Source organism: Helianthus annuus, chromosome 4, assembly GCF_002127325.2.
Source record: "Helianthus annuus cultivar XRQ/B chromosome 4, HanXRQr2.0-SUNRISE, whole genome shotgun sequence".
In the NCBI taxonomy this organism is placed as follows: Eukaryota; Viridiplantae; Streptophyta; class Magnoliopsida; order Asterales; family Asteraceae; genus Helianthus; species Helianthus annuus.
In genome coordinates, this window is record NC_035436.2 from 8983487 (window position 1) to 9000108 (window position 16622).

General features: G+C 37.4%; 1 protein-coding gene across 3 annotated transcripts; it reads left to right on the forward strand.

Annotated features, from left to right (window-relative positions):
- The first annotated feature begins 13360 nt into the window (after positions 1–13360).
- LOC110935698 (delta-9 acyl-lipid desaturase 1) lies at positions 13361–15721 on the forward strand. Of its 3 annotated transcripts, XM_022178057.2 has the most exons (5): positions 13366–13786; positions 13876–14016; positions 14876–15016; positions 15106–15212; positions 15312–15713. In XM_022178057.2, the coding sequence occupies exons 1-5, from the start codon at positions 13442–13444 to the stop codon at positions 15523–15525; spliced, it is 948 nt and encodes a 315-aa protein (XP_022033749.1). In that variant the 5' UTR covers positions 13366–13441; the 3' UTR covers positions 15526–15713. The 3 variants fall into 3 exon arrangements, with proteins under 3 accessions (XP_022033750.1, XP_022033751.1, XP_022033749.1); XM_022178058.2 differs by lacking the exon at positions 14876–15016 and having other exon boundaries at positions 13361–13786; positions 15312–15721; XM_022178059.2 differs by lacking the exon at positions 13876–14016 and having other exon boundaries at positions 13361–13786; positions 15312–15720.
- Positions 15722–16622: the final 901 nt, after the last annotated feature.

Consider the following 16622-nt stretch of genomic DNA (forward strand, 5'->3'; position numbering starts at 1 on the left):
AAAATCAGCAGAGGATCGCTCCCCTTTGATGTCGTGGTCGCTGAATTTCGACACTCCGGTCATAACTTCCTAAGAACTTTGCAGCTCCACATGTCCAATACAAGGGTGGATCAACAGGAATACGTTCTGGATCATCGGCAATGTCTCAGATTTGAGGATCCTCGCAGGTTCAAGGATCCTCTCAAGTTCAAGGATCCTCTCAGGTTCAAGGATCCTCGCAGGTTCAAGGATCCTCTCAGGTTCAAGGATCCTCTCAGGTTCAAGGATCCTCGCAGGTTCAAGGATCCTCTCAGGCTCAAGGATCCTCGCAGGTTCAAGGATCCTCTCAGGCTCAAGGATCCTCGCAGGTTCAAGGTTCCTCCTTCCAGAGTTTAGGTGACAAGGTTAGGTGGCCAAGGAAGAATGACAAACCGTCTGCCACCAAAGACGAATCGAAATGGTGTGCTTACCATGGGTATTCTGGTCATCTCATAGATGAGTGCATAGCATTTAGGAAGGAGATAAGTTATCTTTAGAGCAAAGGATACTTGAAGGAATTGCTTGGAAGGAAAAAGTCAAGGATCAAGTATCCTGAGAAAATTCCTGAAAAAGCTCCTCCTCCACTATCCGATGCTTGAATCATCCACTTCATCTCCGGAGGTTCTCAGCAGCTAAGAGACGTGCAAAGGAAACAAAGATGGAGAATGGGGGCAAACCTGTTCGGACCTCCATCCTTACCCAGGAGAAAGTGATATCATATGATGAGGATAACTGTGCGGACATTCAGGATACTCATCACGACGGTGTAGTTATTACATTATTTATATCTAACCATTTTGTTCGCAGGATTCTCATTGATGGGAGGAGCTCAGTGAACATAATCCAGTTGGATGTCCTCGATAGAATGGACATCCTTGAATCCGATATTGTCCAAAGATCATCTATCCTTGGAGATTACATTGGGGGACACCAAACTTCCTATCTACATAGAGGGAGTAAATTATGTTAAAAAAAAAAATTTTGTTATTGATTGCTTATCTTGCTGTAACGTTATCTTTGGCAGGCCATGGATACACGATATGAAGGCAATCCCTCTCAACATATCTTCAACGTGTCAAGGTCCCAACTCTATGAGATATGATCAGCAGGAGGCAAAAAACTATTACACTTCTTCAAAGAAGCCAGCCTCCAAGGAGCAAGACATCATGGAGGCAAGAGAGCAATACGTCAAGGATATTATGTTGAACTCAGAGGATCCTGAATCCAAAATTTTTATAGGATCTGGATCCTAGACAGTATTTAGCAGGATTTAGTATCCTTCTTGGAAAGAAGAAAATCTACCTTCGCTTGGAAACATGAAGATATGACAGGTATATCTAAGGATATTATCACTCATAAACTTGGCATTGACAGGTCATTCAAACCAATCCACCAAAAAAAGGAGAAAGTTTGCAATTGAAAGGAATGCCATTGTCCAAGAAGAGGTAGACAAATTGCTCAAAGACAAGTTTGAGTGGACTGATAGGCATGAAGCTGCACTTAACGTTCTTAAGGATCATCTATCCTCAGCACCAGCCCTGATGAAACCAGAAAATGGAGAATCATTATCCTTATACTTAGCTATTTCAGCTAAAGTAGTAAGTGTGATCCTAGTTAAGGATCATGAAGGTTCTCAACATCCGGTATACTATGTAAGTAAAATTCTACTTGATGCTGAGGCCAGGTATTCTCATTTGAAGAAATTAATCCTTGATTTAATTATGGCTTCTGCTAAACATGGACATTATTTTGAGACTCACACCATTATTGTGAAAAGTAACATTTCTATCGAGTATGTTCTCAGGAAAACTGAAATAGCAGGTAGAATGGCAAAGTGGATAGTCAAGCTTAATGCATATGACATTAAGTTTGAACCTAGGACTGTCATCAAGTCCGAAGCTTTAGCTGACTCTGTGGCTGATTTCAGTAGTCATCTACAAAGGGAAGCTGAATTAGAAGTTCAACAACTTGAGAAGACCAAGGATCCTTGGACACTCTTCATGGATGGAGCTTCAAATGTTAAAGGAACCGGACAAAGCACACTACTAAAATCGCCACAGGGGGACATTATACCCCAATCCATTGAATGTGAATTCCAAACCACTAATCATGAGGCAGAGTATGAGGCCTTGATAGCAGGTTTGCAATTAGCTAATAATATGAGGATCAGGTATCTTCAAGTATATGTAGATTCTCTATCAATTACTAATCATTATAATAGTTCTTACACTGTCAAATGTGAAAAGCTAATCAAGTACTTAGAAATAATCAGAAAACTGGCAGATTCTTTTGCTTTTTCAGTCTACCACAGGTACCCAGGGAAGAAAATAACTAACCTTGGATCATTCCTAAAGATGCCAGAAGATGTGAAAAATACTCATTACCCATGTTTTAACTCCTGCAATTGAGGATCACATAGCCATGGAGATAGTGAAGGATTCTGCAATCATACCTGGTGATCTTGTACAGTCGAATTCAGGGTCCTGTATTCTTCCAATCCTAAGATATATACAACATGGAGAGATCCCTACAAGACAAAATCCTAAAGCTTTCAAATTCAAGGAGACTGTGGAAACCACACTGGGGGCAAAGCACTATTCTCAAGGATCCTTAAAACAGGATACTATTGACCTACCATGAAGACGCATGCTATGGAATACACAAAGAAGTGCGATGCTCTACACCAACCAACATAACATATGCATCCTAAGAAGAAGCTTTCGCTCAAAGACAGAACAAAGGAAATCGCCAGTTATCAACAAAGAATGGTTGGAGCGTACAACAAGAATGTCAGGATTAGAAGATTTCAAGTTGGTGATTTTGTGCTAAGAAAAGCATTCCAGAACACTACAAATCCTTCTGATGGCGAGCTAGCACCAAAGTGGGAAGACCCCTATCTAATTGAAGCTGAATTAGGAAAGGGGGCATATCATTTGATAACAATGGATGGTGATCTCCTACCAAGAGCTTGGAATGCTATTCATTTCAAGTAAGAAGGATCAGGGGTCCTCAGCGATACCGGTATTCTGATTAAGGATCCAGGATCCTCAAAGGATATATGATTCTACATTTGGTAACACATTACTTTCGTTTTCATTTTCACTCATCTTATACTTATTACTTATCAAAAGTTAAAGATGTTAATCAGTTAACATCTATTTTCACAAAGTTTAAGCTTTTGCAGAGTTGTTATCATTTTACAGAAGATCAACGTGGTTGGCCAACCGTCCAAAGTTTTGGGATTGTCCCCAGTTTGGGCTTGTCCCCAGTTTTCGCCGGTAGCGCACGATGATCCTGGTATAGTTCACGTCTTTGGGACCAGTACCCACTTTCGGGGCTGACAACCTCATCGTACTGGCTATATTTAGGATCCTACGTATAATGGTAGACGTACCATACATCCGTTCCTAAGGTTTCTAACGTTTTCACGTTAGCTAAGGTTTTGGCATTTTTATGTCACTAAGTTTGGATAGTCGCCAGTAAGGGCCATACTCCAGTTTACATACGATCCTTGGGCTTGTCCCCAGTTATCCTTGGGCTTGTCCCCAGTTATCCTTGGGCTTGTCCCCAGTTATCCTTTGGGCTTGTCCCCAGTTATTAACTTATCTCTTATATTGGCTTAGTCCCAAGTTATATTCTGTTTTCAGATTTTTAAAGTCAAACAATTAAGGATCCTCAATCCTAATTATCCATTGAAAATTTTTCTTATGGTTATCCTGATTAAAGGTCAGGATCCTAACTTGGATTCTCAGGTATGATCCTTAACTGTTTTGATTACACTCATTATTTTGAATAACCCTTACACTTTGACAACTAAACCTATGATCCTCAAAATTAACTACTTTTTTGGAAGTTATCGACTATAGGATATTTGGTCCTGGATCATATCCTAAGTTTCTTAACTTTTCTTACTCAGACAAACATAAATCAAAACAATTGGAAATTAAAAGGATAAACAAGGGAAACAACACAAGATAAGCCAAAAGAGATTAGAGTTATTTTATTAACAAAGGTTTAAAACCCTTCAAAGTTGTCAAAATTGCCAACCCACGTTTCTACCAGCAAAACGTGGCCCGTCCACATGGGTTGGCAAAGGGTGTCCATTGTTTGTGCATGCAGGAAATTTAAAGGCGGCAGGATCACAATGGCTTCATTCCCCAAACAGAGGATCCCTCCACCATTTGCAATCCTACCTATTGTTTGAAGGATCATGGATCCTTAATCCTAAAACTATTGTTCAAATTACAGACTATAATTGTTTCTAGAAAATATCAACAACCACAAAAAAATTGGGCTCCGGCTAAGTCTCGAAATTTCCATCATTGCCCAATCCTGCAGCTCAATCCTTCGCTGCACCATCACCACCAGCTCCACTTGCCTCTCCAGCATGATCCTTGCCAACACCTTCAAGCATCGGGATCTCCTCAACCTCCTCATCATCCTCCAACTCTGCCAGCCTCGCCTTCCAGCCCTCCACATCCCATGTGCTTTTGTCGAAGGCAGGATCCTGAGCCTCAATAGCCATCTGCAGCTGGATCTTGTACATGGCTATTGCAGCAGAGACCTTGGCATCCTGGGTGATCTCATGCTTCTCGTAGTCAAAGTTAATCACCATCTTGGCAGCATCGTCCTTAGTGGCCCGGAGCTCCTTCTGAAGGTCAGCTATCTTAAGATCCTTCAGCACACCCATTTGTTGAAGATCAGCAATCTGGCGATCTTGATCCTCGACGTGGCCAACATACGTCCCTATCTCAGCAAATTTCTGCAAGGAAAACGAGGCATGATATCAGAAACAATCCTCAAAACTATCAGGATACGCAGGCAGGGGCAGTGATCCTTACCTCAATAAAGTAGTCCAGAAATTGTTGGCGGAGCAGGGGCAGACCTTGAAGATCCTCAGCTTCAGAGGCTTTCCTCTTCTTGCCTCCTTTCCCTCTAACAGGTGCCTTGGGGACATAAGCACTGGGGCTAGCAGGAGTCCTCTTCCTTGCAGAATTGACATTGGTAAGATCATCGATGCCGAACTTGGAAGCAGACTTAGAGGATTTTCCAGCACCTACACAACCAAAATAAGATAAGTATTCTAACTGAATTTGAAATCCTACACAGAATTACTTTTTAAATCAGGATACTTACTTGACATTGTGACAGAGGCAGAGAATACTTCTTGAGAATCCTGGGTGGCAACCTGGAAAGTTCTAATCTCCGGATCAAGCTTCTTGAAGGCCAAGAGTCTCTCTTTTGCAGCAGGAGTCAACTTCAGATGTGAAACGGAGATAGCTGCACGACAAGAAAACAACAGAATATCAGTGATCCTTCTATCAAGGAATATGTTCTATGGTGATCTTTCCAGGATCCTCTATCCTGCCATGGGTAGCCCACTCCTTGGGCAAATCCTTCCCGTTAGGGATGGTATCTCTCCTAACAAAAAAGAATCGCCGCTTCCAATTAGTATCATTCTTGGTAACCTTGAAGATTGGATGCTCCTCCCCGGGTCTACGTTTGAACAGATAACGATAGGAACCAAAGGTGGTCAGATCGTATAGCTCACCCAACTCGGCCATACCTAAGTCAATCCCTTCTTGCTCGATGATCCTTTCAAGGGTAAACAAAACCCTCCAGATCATCGGCATGGCCTGAACGTAAGATATGCCGGTCAAGGAGAAGAATGCTTGAGTAAAGGCTGGAAAGGGATACGTATAACCTATGGAAAACGGGATCACAGGAAAGGCAACCCATGAATCGGAGGTGTGGTCACTCAGGACAGAAGGATCATAAGCTTTGAACACCGTATTTGCAGGAAAACAGCACCGAATCCTATCAATCTGAGGATCAGCAAAGATACAACGTTCTTTAGCAGTGTTTGTGATGATCCCTTGGCTCTTAAAGGGGCCTTCCTTCTGTTGATCCTTGGCAGGAGAATTCCGGAGCAACATACTGAACGAGATATGAAAAACAGAACAAGAGAGAAGAAGATGAAAAAGAGAATACCTGGTTGATCTTCTAAATACGGTTATAAAGGGAGTTGCTTTGAATTTAAACACATTCAATCCTATCCCTATTTCCATTTATAATGATGATTTGTGCAGGGCTGTCACTTCCATGACGTCAGATCACAACGGATAGTTCCATCTTAACGGCTATATATTCGTTGAGTTAGTTATAGATAAGATTCAGCAAAATATAACTCGTTTATATCACATAAAAACTCCTTATATTTTGGGGGCAATTGTTAGGGCTGGATTTTTATGACCTATGATCCTTACATGTTATCCTAACAAGTGATCCTTGTTTCATTGACAGATAGTGATCCTCAGAGGAGCTTCAGGATCAGGATCACGGATCATCCTAAGGATCCTCATACTAACGATTGTTCTCTATATATTTAATGTTGTTTTGCAGGAATTACGAGTTGGACCTGGTCTTGGCAACGTAATCAAGGAATCCTCCACACTAATCTTGCACACGTATTACCAGAAATAGACGCTGTGGAGAATATGGAAACTTAGCACAATTCAAGGGCAATTAGTTAGGCTAAATTACTTCTATTTCTAAAGGGGTAACGAGCTAGTAGTTAGCTAATTTACCTAAAATACAACCCCATACACTTATATAAAAGGCACTCTTCGCCATTAGGAAGAAAACACATGTTTTTTGCACACTCTAGCACACCACACCATAGCAATCTTTGTACCTAGCTCGTTACCATCCGAAGTTGTAAACATCTTTTGTTATATTGAAGTTTGGTGATCGGTAGTTTCCATCACCCGAGGTTTTTTATGCCGGAGATCATTGATCAAGGGCTTTTTCCTCGTATAAATCCTTGTGTCATTTGCATATTTTACTTTAAAGTGATCCTTTACTTTATTCAACAAACCAAGCATCATTCCCCGTTTACATAAAGTTTGGTTGCATTATCCTTGTGTGATTTTTGACCAAAACAGTACTGGCTATATCTAGGATCCTACGTATAATGGTAGACGTACCATGCATCCGTTCCTAAGGTTTCTAACGTTTTCACGTTAGCTAAGGTTTTGACATTTTCATGTCACTAAGTTTGGATAGTCGCCAGTAAGGGCCATACTCCAGTTTACATACGATCCTTTGGGCTTGTCCCCAGTTATCCTTTGGGCTTGTCCCTAGTGATCCTCCGGGATCATCCCCAGTTATCCTTTGGGCTTGTCCCCAGTGATCCTCCGGGATCATCCTCAGTTATCCTTTGGGCATGTCCCCAGTTACTAATTTATCTTTTACATTGGCTTAGTCCCAAGTTATGTTTCATTTTTCAGGTTTTCGAAGTTAAAACACATAAGGATCCTTAATCCTTATTATCCATTAAAATCTTATCTACGGTTATCTTGATTGAAGGATAGGATCCTAACTTGGATCCTCAGGTATGATCCTTGACTATTTTGATTATACTCATACACTTTGACAACTAAACCAACGATCCTTAAAGTAACCTACTTTGAAAATTTTCAGTGTTAGGATATTTGATCTATGATCATATCCTAAAATTATTAAACATGGTTTGCTCAACTCTTGTTACTCTAACAAATATACTTCTAAAACAATTGGAAAATAAGAAGATAAGTAAAAGATAACAACACGAGATAAGCCAGAAAGATTAAAGTTATATTATTAACAAAAGGATCTTAAACCCTTCAAAAAGTTGTCAAAATTGCCAACCCACATTTCTACCAGCAAAACGTGGCCCGTCCACATGGGTTGGCAAAGGGTGTCCATTGTCTATGCGGTCTTAGCAGGTACAGGAAATTAAAAGCGGCAGGATCACAAAGGCTTCATCCCCCAAACAGAGGATCCCTCCACCTTTTGTAATCCTACCTATTGTCCAAAGGATCCAGGATCCTTAACCCTAAAAACTATTGTTCAAAGATTACAGACCATAAATTGTTCACAAACCATCAACAACCACAAAAAAACCACTACCAAACTTAAAAAATTGGGCTCCGGCCTAGTCACAAATATCCATCATTGCCCAATCCAGCAGCTCACACCTTCACTGCTCCATCACCACCAGCTTCTCCACCTTGATCCTTCTCAGCATCACCGCCCTCCAGCATTGGGATCTCCTCAGCTTCGTCCTCATCCTCCAGCTCTGCCAATCTTGCCTTCCAACCCTCCACGTCCCATGAGCTTTTGTCAAAGGCAGGATCCTGAGCCTCCGCAGCCATCTGTAGTTGTATCTTGTACATGGCAATTGCGGCGGAAACGTTGGCATCCTGGGTGATCTCCTGCTTCTCGCCATCCATGTCGATCAGCCTTTGAGCAGCCTCATCCTTTGTAGCCCGGAGTTCCTTCTCAAGATCGGCTATCTTGAGATCCTTCAACACGCCCATTTGTTGGAGGTCGGCGATTTGGCTTTCCTGATCCTCGACATGACCAAGGTAGGTCTCAATCTCAGCCAGTTTCTGCAAAAGAGAAAAGAGGTAAGTTCAGGATCAGGTGATCCTCAAAGAAGCAGGATATACAGGCAGAATGCACAAGCAGGATATTCAAGAAGGATAACCAACAGGGGCAATGATCCTTACCTCATTGACATAGTCGAGAAACTGTTGGCGGAGCAGAGGAAATCCTTGAAGATCCTCCGAAGCCTTCCTCTTCTTTCCCTTACCCCTAATGGGTGCTTTAGGGGCTGAAGCAGAGGGACTGGCAGCAGAAGTCTTCTTCCTCGAAGACTTGACGTTGGCAAGATCATCAATCCCAAACTTGGAGGCAGACTTGGCGGACTTAGCAGATCTCCCAGCACCTACACAATCAAAACAAGATAAGTTCCCTTACTAATTAAACAATCTTACATATAACTTACCTTTTTATAAGGATACTTACTTGACATAGTGGCAGATGCGGAGGATACTTCTTGTGAATCTTGGATGGTGACTTGGAAACTTCTGGTCTCAGGATCAAGCTTTCTAAAAGCTAAAACTCTTTCTCTTGCAGCAGGGGTTAATTTAAGATGAGCAATGGATATAGCTGCACAAAAGATAAAAGACATTAGTGATCCTCATCATAAGAGACAAGTCTGATAGTGATCCTTCGAGGATCCTCTATCCTACCATGAGTGGCCCACTCCTTGGGCAGATCCTTCCCATTAGGGATGGTATCCCTTCTGACAAAGAAGAAGCGTCGCTTCCAGTTTGTATCATTTTTTGTAACTTTAAAAACACGGTGATCCTCCCCGGCTTTCCATTTCAACAAATATCGATAAGAACCAAACGTGGTAAGATCATATAGTTCAGCCAGCTCCACCATCCCTAGGTCAATCCCTTTCTGCTCGATGATCCTCTCGAAGGTATACAGAACCCTCCAGATCATCGGCATGGCTTGGATGTAAGAGATGCCGGTTAAAGAAAAGAAGGATTGGGTGAAGGCTGGAAAAGGATACGAATATCCTATGGTGAACGGAGTTGCAGGAAAAGCCACCCAGGTGTCGGAAACAAAATCACTTAAAGCGGTAGGAGTAAAAGACTTGAAGACGGTATCCGCCGGAAAACAGTGACGGATCCTATCAATGAGAGCATCGGTGTAGCAGCATCTCTCAGTAGGAGAGTCTTTGATGATCCCTTGGCTTTTCAGGGGACTGCTCTTCTTGTGATCCTTATGAGGAGAATTTCGGAGCAACATCCTCACAGCAGAATAGAAACAGGGGAGCAGAAAAACAGAGCAAGAGAAGGAAGAAAGAAAAGAGAAGAGAAGAGAATACCTGATCGATCTTCGGTAGAGATTATAAAGGGAAGATATCTTGAATTTAAATGCGGATTGATCCCAACCCTATCTCCTATTTATAATCATGATTTGCAGGGATGTCACTTCAGTGACGTAAAGGTTGCAACGGCTAGTCCGGTTATAACGGCTAGTTATCCGAGTCGCCCGTTGCAGATAAGATCGGAGCAAAATATAACTTGTTTATTTACAATAAACTCCTTATATTTTGGGGGCAATTGTTAGGGCTGGATTTCAATGATACATGATCCTCATACGTGATCCTAACCAGTGATCCTTGTTTCTTTGGCAGATAGTGATCCTCAGCGGGACTTCAGGATCAGGATCATGGACTATCCCAGGATCCTCATGCTAACAGTTACCCTCATTGAATTAAATGTTATTTTGCAGGAACATCTAGCAGGATCCGCTCTTAGCATCACAATCAAAGGACGCGTCTTTACAATTATAGCATGTGCTTAATCGGAGATGGACGTTGCAAAGGATATGGAAACATGGCATGATTTAAGGGCGACAATTTAGGCTAGATTGTCTTTTATTTCTAAAAGGGTAATGAGCTGATTATTAGTCTTTTTACCTAAAATAGGTCACCTACACTTGTATATAAATCACTCTTCCTCATTCGGAAGAACGCACAACACAATTCTCACACGCTTAGACACTCGAAACTATAGTGATCCTTGTACTCAGCTCATTATCATCCGAAGTTGTAATCATTTTTCTTATATTGAAGTTTGGTGATCGGTAGTTTCCATCACCCGAGGTTTTTTATGCCGGAGATCATACATTGATCAAGGGCTTTTTCCTCGTATAAATCATTGTGTCTTTGCATATTTCCTACTAAAGTGATCCTTTACTTTTCTAATTAACCAAGCATCATACCCCGTTTACATAAAGTTTGGTTACATTATACTTGTGTGATTTTTGACCAAAACAGTACCCTTTTGTTCTTTTTATTCTTAATAAAATATTCTTCTCAAATGAACCTTCCCATATATATATATATATATATATATATATATATATATATATATATATATATATATATATTATTGAGAAGTTATTTTTTGTATGGGTTTTTTTTTATTAAATGCAACGACTTTTGTTTTGGTTTTTTTTATGATGGGCTTGATGTAGATGTTAGTGGATTGGATTCTTCATGGTGAGATTACGAGTATAAAGAACAATGGATATCAATAATATCATAGCTACAGCTGTGGGTTTTTTTTTTATTAAATGCAGCGACTTTTATTTTGGTTTTTTATGATGGGCTTGATGTAGATGTTAGTGGATTGGATTCTTCATGGTGAGATTACGAGTATAAAGAACAATGAATATCGATAATATCATAGCTACAGCTGAGGTTGTCGAAGTAGGGTTGATGGTGGTGGCTGTCACAGTGGTGGTGGCGGTGGGGTTGGATGGAGAGGGGGGTTTAAATTACACTTTTCGTCCTTTATACCAGTAAAATTACTAACATACCCTCATATGTAGGGCACATGCCTAACTTAACTAAAAGTTTTAACCAGGTTAGAGTCAAAGGACCTAGGCTATAACGAGTTTTACAAATAAAGGACTGTGACTGTAATTATTGAAGTTAAAGGTCATCCATTGCAATCCAATACAAACATAAAGGACGAAAAGTGTAATTTACCCTATTTTGTATATCTTACGTATTGTTCTAATTAATTCCAACAATTATGTCTTTCAAAGCAATTATATAATACTATATATTAATAATATTATGATGAATATACATTTATTTTGTATTTTAATACTACCAAGTTAGAACGCCGTGTATTACACGAGTTACATAAATGTAATTTTATATAATAAATGATAAAAAATTTATATTTTAAAAAGAACTCGTATATTGCATGTGTTAAATAAAATATAATGTCATATGTTAACACAAATAGTCATCAAGATTTATCTTTTAAAAATATACATTCATGTACTATTTACTTGTTATAACATTTTACTTTGTTTTTTTTTTTTTGTATAAATGTAATTTTATATAATAAATAATAAAAATATACATCTTAAAAAAAACTCGTATATTGCACATGTTGAATAAAATATAATATCATATGTTAACATACGCAGTCGTCAAGATTTATATTTTACAGGAAAATTGGTTTTTAATAATCCAACCTTTATCCCGTTGGTAAATAATAATCTTACCTACGTAATTGGTATACAATAATTCTACCTATCAACATGTTGGTACTCAATGAACTTTTGTTAATTTTTTTTAACTGAAGTTAGTTTTTAAGTTTTATTTATTACATAAACAGTCCCTGTATTTGTAATTTACTCCCTTGAGGTTCTTTTTGTTTTATATAATAGTTAAAACTAGTAAATTACAACTACAAGGACTTTTTGTGTAATAAATAAAAGTTAAAAATTAACTTCGGTTAAAAAAAATAATGGAAGTTCATTGAGTACCAACATGTTGATAGGTAGGATTATTGTATACCAATTACGTAGGTAAGATTATTATTTACCAACGGGACAAATGTTGGTTTATTTAAAACCAATTTTTCTTTTTTAAAAATGAACTTTGATGTACTATTTACTTATTATAACATTTTACTTTGTGTTTTTATTTTTTATTAGGTTAAAAACACATGTGTTACATGGGGTTGATACATTCAAATTATGAGATACAGTTATTTTAATTAGTTTTATGCATTTTCATGCTTATTTGTTTATTTCATTCATAAAATACTCGTCTTAAATTTGTATTTAAGAGAGTTAATTTACAGTACAAAAAGGTGGAGATCGATCCCCACGTTTTTATATATTTCATCATTTTTATGAATTATACCGTAAAATCAAGAATTAAATTCTCTTTGAATGAAGTATAGAATTGTTATATTTAAAATGGTGTTCCTTCTACATGTTGATGCAATACGCGATAAATGATGAGTTTAAACTAATTATAACAATACGCCTACCATTATAGCGATACGTCTAAAAACACTTACAATTTGCTAGAAGCATATGCACGACCTAGAATAATTATTTAATTATAGTGAAAAAAAAGTAATACAATTATTAAGTATATATCAAACGGGAACCTTTGATTCCTAATTTACCATAATTTCAATCACCGAACTCCAAAGTATATTTAACTCATAATAAAAACAAACGTTTATGCTTATTTAAATTTTTGTTTAGAATTTTTTTAGAAAAACAAATGTTTATTCTTATCTAATTTTTTGTTTAAAATTATTATTATTTACTATGATCATAATAAAAACAAACGTTTAGATTTTTATCTAATTTTTTGTTTAAAATTATTATTATTATTATTATTATTATTATTATTATTATTATTATTATTATTATTATTATTATTATTATCAACATAATAAAAACAATCATTTATTATTATCTAAATATTTATTCTTATCTAATATTTTGTTTAAAATTATTGTTATTTAACATAATAGATAAACATAAAAATAGGGTGAGAAAATACCAGGAAGTGACACGTGTTAATTAATTATAGGTTGAAAGCTTCAATATCTATATGCCATCTCCTATTCTCCTATTGTGTACTCTAAGATTTCATTACATGCATCTCAACAACCCTCGCCAAACCTCATAAACCCTACCTCCTTATAAATATACACGCTTGAAAGTTGAAACACATTGTCATCACCATTCGAATATGAAAAACTTGATATCAGTTTCCAATCCCGTAAAAGAGTCCGAATATGGCAAAATACTGTTCTCCGATGTGTTAGTTACAAACAAGAGAAACCTCTTCATGGGTCGTAAATGGAGGACTCACGATATCAGAATGGTTCTGTGGTTCTTGTTCATTCATTTGCTTGCACTTTTGGCCCCCTTTACGTTTACTTGGGGCGCATTCTGGGCTGCAACTTTCACTTACACGTTGTTTGGATCATGCGGTCTAAGTGTGTCGTATCATCGTAACCTAGCACACCGTAGTTTCAAGCTGCCCAAGTGGCTTGAGTACACCTTTGCTTATATTGGACTCCTATCTATACAGGTTTGTTTTATTTCTAATGTTACTACAATATTATTATCTTTTAGTGACTTATTCAAACTGATTACATTGATTTAAATTTGTGTTTATAGAGGGACCCTATATTTTGGGTGAGCATGCATAGATACCACCATCAATATGTTGATTCAGAGAAAGATCCACACTCTCCAATCTTTGGGTTTTGGTTTAGTCATATGAGTTGGCTCTTTGACAATGGTTACATTTTTGAAAAGGTAGTTTGTATGTAGCGTGTTAACTTTTTACACGACACAAAACTAACAATAAAATAATGACTTTTGCTTTAGCTTAAACCAGGGCCGGCCCCTAGGGGGTGCGGGGTGGGCGACGGCACAAGGCTCAACCCATCCGAGGGCCCAAATCTTTTTAATTTTGTATAGAATTTACGTTGTATAAGATAGAATATATATGCACTGAATCGGGAAATAACGTAAGTGAACCCTTGTTAGTGACATTTAATTCTTAATTTTGTCAACTGTAAATTTTCCTTTAATTAATAAATTACTTCCTAAACTTAATAAAAATAATTATTTAAATTACATCAACATAAATTTTAGTGATTGATGAGTTTATATTAAATGGAGATTTTCGAATAGGGCCCAATTTTTTAATCTCGCACAAGACCAAAAAAATTTGTGATTTTCAGAGACGACCCTGGCTTAAATGGACCCTGACACAGATTGACCCACAAACATGTTTTGCTATACGGGTGATCACAGGTCAACAAATTGGTGTGTGGGTTGATCTTTTTATGTTATATATTACAATACAATATAATGAATGTTTGTCTTTTTTACTCTTAACTTCTTAGAGGCATTTGTGTTTTAGTGTAGAATTATAACTTTAGAATAGTAACATATGAAAAATGAACTTATAAATTTTTTGGGTTAGACGAGTTTTTACCGTGTCAGCACATGAATAGGTCATGTCAAGCATATTTTTAGGTATGTATATCTTATTTTTGGGTTTATCTCCGGTTCAACCCATTTAAGTACGTCTCAATTTATATGTTCGTGTCAAATAAAGTTTCTCTTGGGTAACAATATTGATTAAGTGGGTGATATATATGTGTAGTATCAAGAACGAAATAATGTTGAGGATTTAAAGAACCAAGCATTCTATAGATTCCTTAAAAGAACATACGCATTGCATACAATTGCATTTACAGCTCTCCTATATGTTGTTGGTGGATTCTCCTATATTGTTTGGGTTTTGGTAAGACTTTATCTAAATGTTTGTTGAACTTTTGTGTAGCCAATGCAAATACAAGTAATTGACTTATCAAACTATATCTTCTTACCTAGGGAGTGGCAGGCACTTTAGGATATCACGGGACTTTTCTAGTTAACTCGGTTTGTCATATATGGGGATCCCATGTTTGGAACACCGGTGATCTCTCCAAAAATAATTGGTAAAAAACAAAAAAAGTTACAAATATTACGAGTTTTATATATAGTTTACTCTAATATATTTAGTATCTATTACGTTAATGTGTTATGTATATATACAGGTGGGTAGCACTACTTAGTTTTGGAGAAGGGTGGCATAATAATCATCATGCATTTGAATATTCAGCTCGACATGGGTTAGAATGGTGGCAAATTGATGTTGGTTGGTATATAATAAGGTTTCTTGAAGTAGTTGGGTTAGCGACCAATGTCAAGTTACCTAGCAAGGATCACAAACTTAAGATGTCGTTTGCTTCTCTTAACAAGTTTGAGTGATAAACGCCTTCCATGCCATGCATCTTCAAACCAGAAAAATAAATCGCATCTATGGAAATTAATGTGTGAGATACTTATATTTGTTTACTATGTATATCGGGATTGAATAATGACGATTACTGTATTTTTTGTTTATTGTGGTAAAAGCATGAACTTTTAAGTATTGCTTATAAATGTATGAAGTGATATTTGTTTGTAAGTGGCTACTTGTTTTGTTATCTACTTTTTAGTTAATTTGTGTATCAATACTCTCGCCTAGTCACCTTGATTCTTGTGTGTATCAATACTCTCACCTAGTCACCTTGATTCTTCGTGGATTATGTGGTGGTGTTGATAGGTGAAAGACAAAAGTGTACATGCACTAATCAATCTTTGTCCCGATTGCTGAGTGTTATGTGCCTTATGTCCAACGTTTAATGCAAAACTACTATGGAGCCAGGGGTCTCATTGGAAGCAGCCTGTTTATTCATACGGGTAAAGGTAAGGCTATTTACCTCTTACTCTTCTGAGACCCTATCTTTGTTTTGCTATTGATGGGATTTACTGAGTATGATGATAATGAGTCTTAAATGTGATAGGTTTTCATGTATGAGTATTGTAAGTTAGCGAGCCAACCTTGCCTCCTTTGTAAACCAAACTAGCTCGTCTCTATTGATTTACAAATCGAACTGGTTTCGAATGAGATTTTTTTTCAAACCTTTTTGAACGAGTTTCGAGGCTTAGGTTATTTAAACAAACCTATTTATGAAGTTGAATTATATACTAATATAAATATAGATATGATGTCGATGGACATGTTTTACATTATGGGTTAATTAGGTTATTTAAACAAACCTATTTATGAAGTTGAATTATATACTAATATAGATATAGATATGATGGTGATGGGCATGGGCATGTTTTACATTATGGGTTAAAACTACTTTGTTAAGGTTTACAGAATGTAAACATATACATGGCCTGGTTAGAATAATAATAACTAGATTATTGATGGAGAAGTAATAAAGCGAAGAACTTCCAAGGATTTTGGATTTTTAGTGAACATACCGTGTACATCCGTTCCTTTTGATATATATTATACTTCATCCACAATACAA

What these genes read in the sequence shown, in the direction of transcription:
- LOC110935698 (XM_022178057.2), top strand. Translation starts at nt 13,442, where the DNA reads ATGAAAAACTTGATATCAGTTTCCAATCCCGTAAAAGAGTCCGAATAT. An exon ending in CCTATATTGTTTGGGTTTTG is followed by an intron (nt 15,017 to 15,105) that starts GTAAGACTTTAT and finishes CTTCTTACCTAG; the next exon opens with GGAGTGGCAGGCACTTTAGG. An exon ending in GATCTCTCCAAAAATAATTG is followed by an intron (nt 15,213 to 15,311) that starts GTAAAAAACAAA and finishes GTATATATACAG; the next exon opens with GTGGGTAGCACTACTTAGTT.